Genomic DNA, 16,568 nt, shown 5'->3' with positions numbered 1-16,568 from the left:
TTTCACTTCCTAGATACTTTGGAACATATGAAATTGTGAGACAGTGTCAGATAAATCAAGTTTAGACTTTGCCTTATTTTCAGGGAGATTGAGATCAGGCACATATATTGGAATGATAAACAGCATCTAATATGGTGTACGACCACCTAATACTCCTCTAGGCAAATTTCTGAGTGTTCACTGTACCCTATAGAGATTATAAAACCATGTCAATCCTAAATCCTAAAATCTAGCAGTCAAAGTTTGCTTGAGCGAATTGTTGGCCCCCTCAACCACACTATTCGATTCGAGATGGAACGTAGAAGAATAGTAGTTGAACTTCCGGAGCAGACAAAGCATCCATAAAAGCTTTGGAGGTAAAAGCATGATCATTTTTTTAATGAAAAGAATTAACTGCTCCCATCCCTTTAGGACACAGCAAGCATTTTACAATTGATCACACCCAAAGGAATCCAGAGCAGGATTCAACTGCAAGAAATATATATATTTATATTGACTGAATGCTGGCAAAAGACCAACAAGATTGAGAAAAACAACATGAAGGGTTTATTGGATATCGTGAGGGGGTAGGTGTTGGTCTTACGAAAGCAGAATCCTTCATCTGAAGACAAACTCACATTTCTTTGCTTTCTTTGCTAAATATGACCTGCAATATCGCTGCTGTGGCACTGATACAGTAGCATGGACGCCAGCACGAGCAGAGTCAATCCCCTTATGAGCTGACCTAATCAGATCTCATCTAGCTCTCTCATTAGGTACATGCCTTTCACTGATTGTAGGTATAAAACCATGAGAACCTTAATATAGCTTTGTTAGTGAGGCCATACAAATACTAGAAGGAAAACCATCAGAGTTTCAGCAGCAACACTGAAGGTGTGCAAATATGCCCCTGCAGCCAAATCAGACACACAATTCCCTTCAGCATGAATCCCTTCACTTTTATGGGCCATCCTATGTTGTACTTGGAAAAAGTGCAGCTTAACCATATTTTCTCAAAACTGTTTAGTCTTTATCAACTTAACTTTCGAAGCTCTGAATTCATTCAGGCACCAATGTGATACCTGCATTGCAACTTTGTATACAAAATGTTGAATCCAACATTGTAAGTGTGGGCACTGACAGACCATCTTCCTGAGGGGCGAGTAGGAGAGCAGTGGTTTCAGCTAGATTTGAAGTTGAATTACCTAAAACCTTAAAGCAAGTACGCAGGGCCTTGAAGTCACCATTTTTGTAATTCCCTGCACTGCAATACAAGCCAATGGAATCGTTTTGCATAGTGCTAATTGCAGGCTGCACAGAGCTGTCTGTAATGAACTCCCTACATATGTATAGGCAACATATGTAGAGAATGCGGGGTTGCTTGTGATACTGGTGGAATTCTTGCAGTGTAGGTTTGTAATCAAATTTTACATTATTTGAATGTTGTGTCTAGGTCCAATGCACCCTGCGCAGATGTAATGCATGTGCATTAAGAATACTACCTTCAGGAGCCATCTAGGTATAGGGAAAACTATGATAATCTGCTTTCCCTGTACCAGAGAACGCTTCTCTAAAATGGGATCTTTAAATGCTGGGAGAATTTTGTAATTTGGAGCAAAACATTCCTCTGCAGTTGAATAGATGTGTGATCTGTAAGATATTGGGGTTATCTGTCCTACATTGTAAATTACATATGGTTAGTCGGAAGTGCTAAGAACATTCATAATTCCCAGGTTTGCCTTGATCTTCCTCGTTTGGAGATGTGTCTGCCTGCAGTCGATGTAAGAAAAAAAGTATGAATCTCCATTCAAATCTTTAAAAATATATATTTGACTTATATAAGGGCTTAACTCGCTCATCATAATATGGTAAGTAAGCTCTTCCAAAGTTCAAGAATCCCATGAGGGTTTGCAAATTTCGCAATGTATTTGGAGGTTGTAAAGTGTCCCTCTTTTGAAGGAAGTCCAGTGAAAATCATTTACCCTTACTGGAAAGGTTATATCCACAGAAGATCACATTAGGATTTGAAATCTTAAGATTTTCAAAATCTGTTGGGCTAAGAGTCGCTATTGTGTCCACCCGATGTAGGTGCACTTTCAAAATCCTCTGCAATGTATATGTCACTTTTGCACCACAATATCTCAGGATCTTCTTGTAAGATCTCCCTAATTCTTGCCACAAAAAAACTGAGGCCTATTTAATACCCTTGGGGCAATCTCGTAAAGGCATGCTTGAATCTGCAGAATAAGAAAGTGGTTAGATACTGTGATGTGATTCAGGTGCTGTATTTCGACTAATGAATTAATTTCAGATATCCAACATCATTTTACATTTTTTCCAAACTAAATTCGTCATCAGTTTAGTGCTGTGAACGTTTTTGCACCACATGCATTCATATGTGTGCATTCAAGTTGCTATAATCTAACATAATTCCCTATGAGTTATCTGGTTTTAACACTGGAAAAGAGGAGTGTTCAAGGTGCAGTGACAATGTACTATTAAACCTCGAAACTGAAACTGACCCAGGAAGGCACTGTTATCACGCTTCTCTTATTACTTATATCTGTGGTTCACTCTTCAGGGGAACCACATGTGGTACAGAGTTTTCATCCCACCCGGCTTGGTTTGTACAAAACGCAAGAGCTTGTTTCAAAGCTCATTCACATGCCTATTTTTCCCAAAGATCCTTGGGTACCAAGGAGGAAAAAACACCCATTATCTCTTCCAGCCCAAGCCGTGTTTTCCCTTATAAAGAATGGAGGCAAATTATCTACAGAAAGGATTTCACTAGCATCCGACAAGTTTGAACCAGAATCTGTTTTTTATAGAGTGCAATACTCCCCCTCTATCTGTAATTCTACATTATAAACTCCGTCAGGTGAGTTTACATAACAGTCTGGTGTTTTTACCTGAATGCATTTCTCAGTTTGAGTCGAAACAAGATACCCCTTGTGAGTGTAGTGAACTTTAGCTACTTCCACTGCGCTGCACAGAAGCACTATTTCCCATGTCCTGTTCCACAGAAATATTCAAGGTTACTGAAGCATGCTTCCTTTTTTGTCAATTCAGCCACTTTTTTTCTTAGCAGGGTTTTTGATTCCAAACCTTTGTCTTTCCTATTTCTTCACACTAACCTCAACGTCACATAATTGCTCTTTCTTACTCTTGAATGAAATGTAATGGTGGAAGTATAAGCAGAAAATGTAAGACCAAAATATTCTAGGAAACAGAAATGTAGATTAGAAAGAAATGATATTGTGAGCAAAAATACGCACATCGAACTTGATGACTATTCCAGCATTGAAAGTTACAAAGACATTGTCAGTTTCTGTGATCTGTACATACTTTAAATACGTTCATTGGTTCCTATCAGAAAATGGTTCAATGTTTCTATTCCTAAAAAGTATGCTTTATGGGAACCAACCCCATTTCAAAGACAGTATGATTTTATTAAAAAATAATGAAATTATGGAAGAGATGATAAATAGGGTGAGCCAAAGACCTGTCATCCTGGGATTGCAATAACACAGCTTCAACAGCTCTTTAGGAAATATCAGCATCCACAATGTTAATGTTTGCATAAAGGCAAATTTAAGTTCTCGAAAGAATTGGTTGGCTAGCTCATTCCTCTATTCATAGTCTCCTTTAGTCAGTATTCTAGAGATGTTGCATCCCCAATATAATGCATGCAAATGTGATCTAGACTGGAGCTCAGTACAACCTTAATAGATGACTGCTTGCCATAGATTACATAAAAAACATACAGAAGATTGAGTAAGTGCACCAAGCAAAGATACTGTGCATGTGTCAGAAATGTTTCAAGCAATAATTACCAGTTTCATAATTTAGTATGCAGAAGTTGCTTCCAATTTTATTAATGGTTCCTTGAGTTTCTTTGAGAACCTGCAATCATCGATATAATTCAGTTTTGACTGATGGTATCAATAAGGGATTAATCTCCCAATATCACAAAAAAAAGAATCACAATCAATTATAAATAAGGCTTTAGGTTTTCCGTTTTGACTGATTTTTACAGATAGAAAACAATGTGTTTCCAGACTGGATTTAATTTTAAAAGTGGAAAAATACTGAAAATGGTGCTTATTGTGAAAGACTCTCCATGCTGTCTTTCATGAATTCTAGGCAACAGCTGAGCAGATAGACAGCATGGAGATTTAAAAACAGGAAGCGATGTCCTTAAAAAGGCATATGTTAACATATATTTGTAGTATGACACTAATATGTAGCTGTGACTGTCGTGTTTTGTTATACGTGGCTGCTTAATTTGCTAAAATGCGACGGGCATCAAAGTATGAATGCATGTCCAAAACTGGAATAAACGTGGAAATATGCCATTTATGGCTCCATTTATTCTCAAAACACAAAAAATATATGGTTAAATACCAATAAGATGGCCAAAAAATAAATAGGGATAAATAAAGACGGAAATGTGAAGAAAAAAAATACCATAAAATCAGGCTCCTCAATTATAAATAAAAGCAGGAGCAAGTTCTACATATTAAAACTGGTCATTATTACATCAAAGTTCTTAAGAGACTTTGCTCAGTGCCCCTATCTCATCTACTCTAGAGTTTGTACTGCTTAGTTGGGCAACATCTGCAATAAATGGACACTAAAAACTGGCAAACCCCAAAAAGCATTGGGTTTCCTTCACATTGGTGGGTGCTGTCCAATCTAGAATTGCAGAGTTATGCTTGGAATCCATGGATATTCTATGTGGTGTAAGTACAAAACCAAGCTACTAATTTTTACTTTTTCTGTTTAACAAGACAGTTTACTTTGATGAAGTCTAAGAGTATAGAAGTCCTATGAGCTCTATGCTAATTCAGTTTCCTGGAGAAAAAGACTATAGCATATAGATACAATACAACTTGATGATTTAGCATGTCGGCAAAAATGTGGTCCGAAATTTATTGCAAGCAAGCTGGGCCACTGCAAAGTCCAAAGGGCACAAAGGGTGCACAAAAAAGCTGTCTTCTACTTGTCTCCTTGCCGCACAAGTAGAACATCAAACTAACCCCATCCCTAAAATCTAACTTATTATTGAATTATTGAGCACCACTTCTCGTAAACCTTCCAAAATGTCTTTCATGAGAGGCAAAGGATATCTGGCCTTAATATTGATCTTATTTAAATCTCTATAGTTGATACAGGGTCAAAGGTATAATGTTTTCTGAGGGACAAGAAATACAGACGCTCCAGCAGGTGTGGGAGAAGAAACAATCAATACAATTTGAAGATTCTTTTGACGATATACCTTAAGAGTTTCTTTAACCTTTACAGACAGCAAATATATTCATCCACAAGAAATTACAGCATATAGTTCTGTTGCAATGGTGTAGTCAATCTTCCTGAAAGGAGGGAGTGGTAAGAGCTTGGGTTTGACAAAGACATTCAAACATTCTTTGTAGCACTCAGGAATTTGGGATATACACCCTATTATTGAATTAGAATTGGCTTCAAGATCCTCTCATGGGGTCAATAAAATACTTGAGTGTAAGCAATGATCTTGGTTAAGACACAGAAATAGTGCAAGTTGCCCAACTGATATATGTTCTATGTTGGCACACCCACAGCTAGCCAAGGATAGCCACACATTTAGGAAATTTAGTCAGCTGAAAGGAAAATGTCTTTATGTGTACCAAATGATAATAACAGAAGAGCAGTCTTTTCCATCTGAACCTCCTGAGGAATCTACTTCAGAGTATCCTGTATTGTGCTGCTTAGTCGACATGAATACATTGTTCAGGGCCTTAATCCAAAAGGATGACTTTCACATTCACCACAGTACAAACATCATAGGTTAGTTTGTTCGCCCATCCAATAGTGCCACAACAATGTATCTACCCAGAACATCTACATAGTAAAGCCCTATCCCATGTCCATGTGCAGCAATTGGGTGTCCCTAGAGGTACCGGGTTCAGGAAAGAAAAAGAAAAGGAGAGGAACTAAGCAAGAAGAGGAACAAGAAAAGGGGAAAAAAGAAAACAGACACCAAGAAAAAAATGGCTGACAAAAGGGTAAAGCTGCTGCCAGAGCGCACCTCTAAGGAGTGATGACACAAGTTACTTAAAAAATAATTGAGAGTTGCATTATCTTTTGTGTCAATTGGATGGGGCAGGTGTAGTGTAATGAACCATGTGTCAACGGTATATCGCATACACATGACATCTAAGAAGTTACTGCACTAGGACATCATTCTCACCACTTGCTTGTGTTTACCCGCTGTAGGTTGCATTAATACCATCCCTCTCACAGAAGTCAGGCAGTCTCTTCATGGTCTCATACTACTCGTTCCTTTGCTGCCATCACGGTAGATGGTCATTGGTTTTGGCTTCCGCCCCTATCACGTACATACGTACATACCCTTCTTACTTTTTCTCAATGAGTGCCATGACTTCTGGCCCACTTCTGTAGGTCTCTCCACCACAGTTTAACAGAACTGGGGTCGACACCATCTTTCACATGATGGTTATTTTGCACTTGAATAATAGCAGTGCGAGATAGACAAACTTGAGTAACTATTTGTCCCTTAGTGTACATATCATCCACCTCAGTAAGCAAAGTTCCGGTTGGTGTAGGATGCCACTCTGTAATGTCTGATATGTGTTGTTACCTCCCCCTATGTAGTCTGCAGTGCAGACACTCCCATACCAGATGGTAAAAACTGGCATCCTGTTGGTGGTACTTAGGTCACTGGGAACACGCCCCCTCGTACATGTGATGCAGGCACCGTGGTGTGGTATAAGGTACGTTTGGTGAAAATAATTAAATTGGGTGAAGATAAAAGTAGGGTTGAGGATACTTTTTTTTAAAAGGTATTTTAAGGATCTTGTCCATTTTTTGTCTGGTATGTTTATGCCCAAGTCTCGTTTCCATTTTATTTTCACACTCACTGCCCCCGCCAGCTGCTGGGCCACCAATGCTGCATATAATGTGGTGATTGCTTTCCTTCCATGTTCACGTTCAAGAGTTTTGAAAGGTTTTGAAACTGAGAGTGCTGGATTAGCATAGAAGGATGTGTACTACAGAATTAGTTCCTTTTACTATTTCGAGAAGTCCCAAATCAAACACTGGGTCTATCTCATATCCAAGTTCCCCTGACATTCCAAAGCTATGTGTGTCTCAGTCTCTAACGAAATATCAAACAGTAATTTTGAGAGCCAACGAAATACCGTGGATAGGTTTACTTTCTCTGGGGTAATTGGGCTGCTGAGGTTAATGAACTCCGGTATTAACTCTGGAGATGTGGAAATAACACCATGCATCCAGGGGTTCATCAGAGGAAGGCACACTGGGTACACTTGCAGGAAGCAGAACTGGATAGCATCAAGTCTTGGGATAAGATGGTGCATGGAGCTATGGCTTTGCAGGGTTTCACTCTTGTAGATAGGGTGGATAGTATTATGAAAACTGTTGAAAGGTTTTTTTTAACCCTGTAATGCATATAGCTTAACTTGGTAACAAATAAGGTCCAAACCAGCATAATCCTCGCCGCCAGTATTAAAGTTAGAATAAAAAAAGTCCTGGCTAATGTGAATAACAGTTTCATTTCTAAAAAGTGAGGATTATCCTACCCTAATATCTGAATTACTAAGGGTCTCATTCAAAGTGGCCCGCTATAGTACCCGCCATCTCCAGCCTCCTGGAGTTACTGATACTGGGGGCATTGGTAACTTCAAGGTAGTTAATGAGCACTACGAGTCGGACCTTAAGCGTGGGTAAGACAAGACTTATTTCTGGGGGAATTTTTATTCTGATACTGATTGATTTGTGTTAGACCTGACATCCTTTGCAAGGTATTCCGAAACTTTTTGCCTTCAATCCTCCAGTTTTGCTGAATTTGTGTTTGATGGCTTTAGGACTCTGCACTTCACCATTGCTAACCAGTGCTAAAGTGCTTGTGGTCTCTCTCACAAACATGGTAAAATTGGACTACATCTAATGGGCATGTTTAATTTACTTACTCGTCTGTAGTAAATGGTACTACCTGTGTCCAGGGCCTGTAAATTAAATGCAATTATTGGGACTTCAGCTCCCCTTGTGCTATTCGCTAAAGTTGCCTTTTAAAATCTATCTTGGGCCTGCCACTGCATCCTGTAGCACAGTTTAAACTACTATTTTCGACCTGCCACAATAAACCTTTTTGTTAGGTCTTAACTTTCCTTTTTAATACTTATACGTTATCCCTAAGGCAGGACACATTGTATGTAAAAATTATGAACTGTGTACTTAAGTTTTACATGTCCTGGCAGTGAAAAACTTTTAATGTCATTTTGCTCTGTTTTAAGGCCTATTTCTCCCATTGACTAACACTGGGTTACCTTATTACACTTAATAAGGCCTACCCTTGAATTGGGAATAGATAGAAATATACTGTTTAAACTCGAATTGCAATTTGAAATCCCCTTTAATGGTCAACTCGGATTTTATGTTACAATTCTGAAAATGCCAACCTATTGTGCCTTTTCACAATGGTCTGGGTCACATGCCTGTGAATGGCTCTGCTGTGGGGTTTTTGCATTCCTTCCGGACAGTGACACAAAGGGGGCCTATGAGTGGACAGGATAAGCCACCCTGACAGAATGACTGGGGAGGGTGTACTTAGAATTCAAAAGGGTTCTGCCTCCTCCTCAAATAGATGTGGGGTTAGGACAGAGAGCCCCCCACAGAAAGGCTGGTACCAGGTATAAATATCGTACTTGGACCTTCAGAGCCACACATTAGAACACTGTTGGACCAGTGGAAGTTACAAAAGAAGGACTGCCTTGCTTCCAGAGGACTGCACTGCTCCTTAAAGGGCTGGCTTGCTGCCTGAGAAGGAAGACTGAACCTGTCTAGGCTAACCAGAGTGGTTCTAAGGGTCAGTTGGCTGACCTCTTGAGTAAGCCACAAAAAGGGAAGCAAAAAGCTTCAGAGGCCTCCCTGCAACTTCCCAGCTCACCTGCTGCAACTGGACCTGCTTGAGCCCTTCTGGCCTCTGCTGGAGTGAGTCCCTGATCCCCAAGTAGTGCCCCCCAGGGCCTGGACACTTGAGAGACATCAGAATGTACTACTCCTAAAGAAAAGGTGAATATACTGTAGTCTGGGCTCTTCGTAACTGCCAGGGGCCTGTTCGTGACAAGACTCTGCTGCCCATGATGATCCCCAATGCAATGTTCGGGCGAGACCTGCTCCTCCCATCAATGGAGACAGCCTGCAATGACCGGCAAAGAGAGACCTGCACTTTACGCTACAGCAATGACAACCTGCAAAGACCACCATCACGAAGCAACAGCAACGACCGTCCGCGATGCCCAAAAGGCCCTTCACGCTACAGCGACGACCTTCTGTGACACCCACCCTTCCCTTCGTGCTACAGCAACAGCCTTCTACAATACCCGACCTGCTGTTTGCGCTACAGCGATGAACGTCCTCGATGCTCAGCTTCCTACTCGCAGCCTCATCCAATGCCAATGGAATTCCTCACACCAGACTTAGACTGTAACTTTTTATCAGGACTAACCTGGTCCCTGTATCCGACCTGTGCTCCATCGCTGTCAGCTTGAACTTGATAATTTCCCCAGTCTAGCGCACCCAGATGATTGTGAGTGGCAATGTATGCTTAATCTTTGGTTCTACTGATTGGATTTTTTTTGTTGTTCTGGTATCATTTTGTTTATTAAAATTATTTAAAAAATCTGAATTGGTTTGGAATTTTACTTGTGTTGGGTTTTCACTTTTTTCTACTGTTTGTGTGCTGCATAAATAAATTACACATTGCCTCTATGTTAAGCCGGTCTCCTTTTCTGCCAAGCTGTCAGAGTGTTAAGCATTTCATTTATTGACTTTTGTGGTTTGCCCTGACAAGGTTGTTACCTGAGTGGGACATCCACTTCCTCAACCAATAACCCAATGTCTTACATCTTGTAATTTCTCACTATTCATCTGTTTATTCTACAGGAGATTTCAGATATTTTCAGCTGCTAAAGTCTCTGGTGGAAATACCCTGGGTCTGCAGTGTTCCAACGGATCTTATAATTTTGACCGGAACTGTAATTTCCATTACGGCCTCCTTCCATTTCATTTATGCAGGCATTCTTAATGGAAGCCTAAGTGATTCTGACGTCTTACATAATATTACCAATTTGTGGTATACTACATTTAAAGGTTCATGGATTCTACAATATATATGGTTCGCCGGTGTCAGGATGGGTTTATGATCTTATGGCATATTTTTACGTGAGGAATGGAAACAGGAGTGAGGGGACGTTTGATGCAAAGGAACAAATGAAGTCTGGAAATAGTTTTGGCGTACCAAAAGAAGAATCCAAGATGGAAGCTAAATAGACGTTTCACCGTCGCTGATACTGAATGTCTAAAAGGGATGTAACACGTTTAAAGTGTCCAATAGTCTGAGACTTCTGGTAAATGTAGTGTTTACTACGTGGGGCTGTTGATGGCTGTTGTGAATTTGTAGTAAATAGAGTTCAGCATTATCTGCAGTTCTTACTCATTAATGAAACTGATGCTTTTCTTCACATTACCAAGGTTTTTTTATTTGTAATCCAAAAGTAATTCCAGTCCTCTGCTGTGCTCGAGTGTGTGTATTTTTTATCGATCTTTTTATTGTATATAAGTCAGGTAATGTAACGATGGCAAGAAGAATTACGCTATGCAATATGAAGACATTTTCAGTCATATACTGTATTCTGATACTGGAGGACCGTCTGAAGCGCCGGAGGGACTCGGCAACAGTGGCTGCGACTATTTCCGGTCACATCTGGGACATGTGAATACCTGACACGGTGCCCTAATGAGTGGTGCTGGTACGTGCGGACGTAGCACCCTCAAGGTCCACATTTGTCTGAAAAGACTGAGAATAGTTAACCCCTCTTATGCCCTGATGAAATCGCTAAAACGTGGAGCGATGAAACATGTCGGCTTGAGGACATAAATCACCATGGTATACAAGTAACCATTTTTAACAAGTGGGGTTTGCTGCGTCAGAATAAAACGGTGAAGCAAGCAAAACCCTACTACACATTATTATTTTTTTGTGTTTGGTTAGGGGTCTATTTATCTGTTTCTGTACACTACAAGGGTGTGTCAGTGTTGATACGTCTGTCACTATTTGTGTTTTTCACCACTATTCTCACGTCCGCACTATTATTCTTTTCTAGTGCATGTTTGTCTTTTCACATAGAGAGAGTGGCCAATGATGAGAAGTGGGTATACCGGCAATTACTAACCGGGAACCCCCTCGGGTTGTTCTACCGTGAGGTACTCTCTCTATTTTTCACACTTTTTTGGGTGAATTGTATGTGGTCCTGTGTGATTTTATAACGAGCACGCATCTTGACCTAAGGATTTATGTTATTGGACAAATTCCTGGGAATATTAATGATAAGTAGTCCCTATCTTGTTGGTCTTCTATATGGATGCGGTTGTATGTAGGTGAGGCTCCAATTGTTTGAATATTGTGTGAGTGGGGGGCTGCCTTACCTACTCCCCTCCCCCTTCAGCCCTAGAGATTGTTCCATATACTGTATTCCGACAGTCCTCACAGACTCCCAATCACCCCACTGACACCACAATAATTCACATTTCAACATTTGAATCAAAGTTTTCATGACTCAGGAGCCTAAGCCTAGTTACTACAAAAGGGATACATGGTTCACCTGGATAGCTATCCCATTTTCCCCATATTTTATTCCATTTGTTGAGTGCGTGTATTTTAAACCTATAGGTCCTGCTCTTTTCCTTTTATCAACATACTAGCTTAGGCTGCACACAATTACATAATCAGAAGAGAGTCCGAAGAACATGCAAAACGCAGAAATACAAGTAGCTGACAATCATAGAAGAAATGTTATGTGTATTAATGTAAACCTGACATTGAAAACATTCCATAACTGATGCTCAAAACATTCCATAACACGAGGATCAGGGTGCACGAGAAGGGGCATACCTGTTCAGTGAGAAATTTCCAATGCCAGCTGACTTGTCCAGCAGCACACAGCTCCTGTGGGTTTAGAAAGGAGAATATATACAGGGAAAGGAAACGCGGCAGCACTGTGGTGAAGTCCAGCTTCATAACAGGAACTACTTCTGTGAACCAGTTCTGCAAAAACCTGTGGATGAAAAAGGAATGGAAATATGCTTCGTTGCCTATCTATATAATTGTAAAACACATGGGCAGAAGTCAAAAATATATTTGTTAGTGGGTGTTATTTGTTTTTAAACGTACTCCTAAAGTTTTAGACATATAACATTCATGTATTTTCAAATGACACAAAATAGACGTTAACTGTATACATAAAGATTCCAAGACTAAATATAAAAGTCAGGAAATGTATTGCACATTTTCAGATATACATTTCTATTCTCATGTATTTCTTGGTCCTGCAATATATGAAATAATTACATTATTGATGTGTCTTTCAATTTACAACTAGATATTCTACAAAACTTCAAGCCATCCTTCCACACTATCTTTTAATACTCTAGGATGAATTTGCCAATAATAGATCAAAGTCCTGTTCATGAACTGATTTATTTACATTCAACCAATTTAAATTGTAAACTCCCTATTCCCGCATTTTCCCTGGTCATATAAAATAGACAATGATGGAAAAAGTACTCTCAATAATAGAAAGCGACTGCGATTTTTAGTATCAGTGATATGCACTGCTTTGACCAGCCAATCTTCAAATTCTAGATCAGGACTGACCAGTGCTTCACTTTCTGCACTTTAAAACTCAACAACAAAGAAAAGAAAAACAGTTACAGGGCCACTGTTTTCATGGAACTAAGATGAAGCAGCTGGACTTAAGGCTTACTTAAAAACCCAGACACAGTTGAAGTCACCTAAATAAATATCATAAATTAGAAAAGACAACACTCTTAGAAATACTTCATCACGATGCATTAACAATCCACTTTCGTTCATAGAAATCAGCTATCTCTCCAATCAAATGCTTATTGTTGTGTCTTTGTCTTTGACCTTGTTCAGTACTCTGCTAGGTTTGTATTATATAAATATGATAAATATACATATGCACAACTCATGGACAGAAACGCTCCAGACCATACTCTGGACATAGTGTTTTTAGATACAATGCCTCCCCCTAGCCCCCAAGTGTTGAGCCCTTTCTTGATATTTGGGGTTACTCACATCTCTTGCATGGCAGGTCCCCCATCCCACACCTTTTCCTTCTCATCAATCCCCGGTATGTAGTGGACATTTGCCTCTTGGGCCAGGTAGATTAGAGATAAACCAGAAACACAATGTGGAACCCAGTGGTGGGTGGGTGAAATCTGATTTCAGGATTGGCCCCTCCCTCCCCATTGTTTTTATAATATTTGCCCAGGTGTCTAGTGGGCTTTCTGCCCCTCTGTGTCTTGCAGATTTGATCACCAGATGATAATCATTAGAAAGCCTATCCCCATTCCAATACTACATATATTTTACTACTATTGAATATAGGTGGAGTTAATTGCCCAGTGCCAGGCATGGCTCTCAAGAGGTGGGAGATCAGCTGTGGATAACACTGAGGCAACTCTTGAAAAGTTCTTAAACTTTATTCTCCAATGTCCGACTCCAAAGTCCTACAAGTACCGTATAAGAAGATTACATGTCATTTAGGTTCCCTTTGGAAGCTGCATGCACTGTGTTCTTAAAGACCTGCAATGTGCAACACAGAGTGGCACTCAGGAACAGGAGTTAAGAAACAGGATGCACTACAGCTGAAGGAATAATAAACAGTTTCAATAGGCCAGGGATGTGCTCAGTAGCCCACTGGAGCTACTGTGCTTTTATCTATTTCTATCCAAGAAGAAAACGGACTGATTTAAGGGGATGTCAAGAGGACATTTGGGTGCATGTTTTGTATGATATTAGTTTCCTAAAACCTTTTTGCTTTACTACAAAATGTTGCAGTATGCTTCCCTAATGGAGTGGGTGTTCCAAAGGTCCAGAATACCTGTGATTTATAAGGCACATATTGTTTTCAGTAGGTTAATAAAACTATTGAATCTAAAGGTACCTACACAGCATACTTACGTTAGTTGTGATTTGCTGCACCTGGCGAGCATGGCATGCAGAAACTGTTTCCGTTGCTTGTCGGTCCACAGATCAAACCAATGGCTCACTAGGTTGATTCTCTCATTGAAAAGCTGAAAGAAACATTTCAGAACCAGTTATTTTCTTATAATTAAACTGTGTTCAGACCTCGACCTCTACAAAGACAACTTGTCCAGGACAAAACAGGTAAATTCTGAAATAATAAATAATTAAAGAAAAGGGGATGAAAGGCCTAAATGCTCAGCACAAAGTAAAAGTTGCTTCCTCTGTTTTATCCCTCGCCTTTGATGGCCATCAGCTACCAAAACTATGCTATCTTTAGAAAAAATGTGTTAGTATGGAGTTTTAAGACTCTAATGCACCCTCAAATGCAAATCAAGAATGCTCCTTCTATTGGCTGCTGAAGACACCGGACTCTAAAATGTGTCAAAGTGAACCCGGATCACAAAAGTCATGGACTGGTATGAAAATGCTCACATGGCAATGGAAGCTATGATGCCCTATCCCAGCCTGATTTTGTCTGACTTCCTCAGTAATTTACTCTCAGTGCACTTAACAGTGTAGTCAAGGTGTTCAGTGCATTCATGACATTTTACCAGCATGAGGCTTTTCTGGACAGTGCATGAACCTACAGCATACCACCGTCATTTTTAGATGGAAGATATTCCCCCATTACACCAGGCTAAGTAGGCGGGACGGTTAATAGGGCTTACTGTAGTGCAGAGGAGCTAGTCTACCTGTAATAAAAAGGGGAGGCAGCCTACTGATCCCCCACTGTGAAATCCGCCTAGCCCTTCATTATTTGCAATGGGCCATGCCCCCATTCAAATGAGGGAATGAGGTCTTGAGGTAGCTCTGGAGCACATGTAGCACCAGCGCTATCAGTATTACAGAACGGGCTGGACAAGCGTCTATGGCCCCCTCTGTAATTAAAAAGTACCCCGGGGACACACAAAGTGGGCACTTTCTGTTATACGACCCATGATCCCCCGAAATTAGAAATGTCCTCAATATAAACCATCTGGACCAAAAGCAACCTCTACCAGGAGATATGACCAGGATTGCTACCCCAAGAAGCCACCATAGGAGAAGAGCATCGCTGTAATTCAGATATGATAGCTACTCCTGGCCTTTTGTTGCACGATCACCGGGCCATAACGAAATGCAACACAACATTCAGGAATTCTTCAATAAATTCAAGAGTTGAAAACTTGAATTATACCACTAGATTTGCACCACTCTTGCTGATATAGGAACAAACATCACAGGAAAAAAGTACAATAAGCAATTCAGATAAAGTTGCACCTAGGAATAATAGAAAAATAAGACACTAGGAGGCGTTCCCCAATTAAATTATTCCTGTGGCCCAACACGTCCTCCACTAGGTTTATGGAGAGAGAATTAACTTGCCAACCCCTTGTGTACTATTTCACCACTAGGTGATGTCCTTTGGGTCACAGGCAGCCCTGTCATATTACAGCAGCTGATGTATCAAATTCTAAGACCACCTATGCACATTCAAGTCCCCTTTGTTAAAGAAAGCTTCACTGGATCCATTGTGTCCTTCTAACTACAGACCAATCTCCTTGCTACCATATCCAATAAAACTCCTGGAAAGAATAGTTGTAAGTAAGGCTGTCTCGAAATTTGGGGAAGAGAATTAACTTCTAGATGAAGTTCAATTTGGGTTCCGCCCGGGACACGGGACTTAAACTGCTTTGGTGACAGTTCTTGATGACCTTCGAATGCGGGCTGACAATGGCCAGAATGCTATTTTAGTACTTCTGGACATGTCGGCCGCATTCGATACAGTTAATCACAAGATTCTGATTAAAAGACTTGAAGAGAATGGCATTAGAGGCAAGGCATTGGCCTGGCTGCAGGCTTATCTTTCTGGCAGGCAGCAGGCAATAACCCTGTCGCCATTCTTCTTTCAGAACTGCCCAGTAAAGCATGGAGTACCACAGGGCTCGGCAATCAGCCCTATTCCCTTCAATTTCTATCTGTATCCACTCATATCCCTTATAAAATCTTTTGCTATTGAAGTCATCAACTATGCTGATAATACTCAACTTGTCTTTTCCTTGGAGGGTAAGAAGGCTATTCCCCTGGAAAGATTTCACAGCTGTATGCAGGAAACAACAGGCTGGCTTAGAGTAAATTCCTTACAATTTAACGGAGAGAAGACGGAAATACTCTACTGCGCCACAAATAAAATTCCCGTCCTCTCCCGTTGGATTTTTGGCCAACCGCTGTGAACAACCCTCCAGTGCCTGTTAAGACCGTTCGCAACTTGGGAGTCTTATTAGACAGCAACCTTCAACTGACTCCAAAGTGGATAAAACAGTGAGTATCTGTCTATCGCTGCTTTGACCCTGCGAAAAATTCTCTCCTTCTTGCCAAGCTCGGCTAGGCCTCAAGTGGTAATATGCACTATCATCAGCAGATTAGATTACTGCAACACGCTACAACTGGGAGCTCCTGACTCCTTGCTAAAAAAGCT

At 40.4% G+C, this 16,568-nt stretch overlaps 1 protein-coding gene across 1 annotated transcript in view; it reads right to left on the bottom strand.

The window, feature by feature from the left end:
* Nucleotides 1-16,568, bottom strand: part of ECT2L (epithelial cell transforming 2 like) — a 566,170-nt gene that overhangs the window by 479,864 nt on the left and 69,738 nt on the right. The window contains exons 3-4 of the mRNA XM_086927539.1: nucleotides 14,045-14,157; nucleotides 11,951-12,113 (exon numbers count right to left, since the gene is read on the bottom strand). Coding sequence (XP_086783665.1) covers nucleotides 11,951-12,113; nucleotides 14,045-14,157 — 276 coding nt within the window. The remainder of the gene's footprint in view (nucleotides 1-11,950; nucleotides 12,114-14,044; nucleotides 14,158-16,568) is intronic.

The sequence above is a fragment of the Lissotriton vulgaris genome, chromosome 6, assembly GCF_964263255.1.
Source record: "Lissotriton vulgaris chromosome 6, aLisVul1.2, whole genome shotgun sequence".
Lineage (NCBI taxonomy): Eukaryota > Metazoa > Chordata > Amphibia > Caudata > Salamandridae > Lissotriton > Lissotriton vulgaris.
The sequence above is the reverse complement of the archived record's forward strand: the minus strand, read 5'-3'. Positions and strand labels throughout refer to the sequence as shown.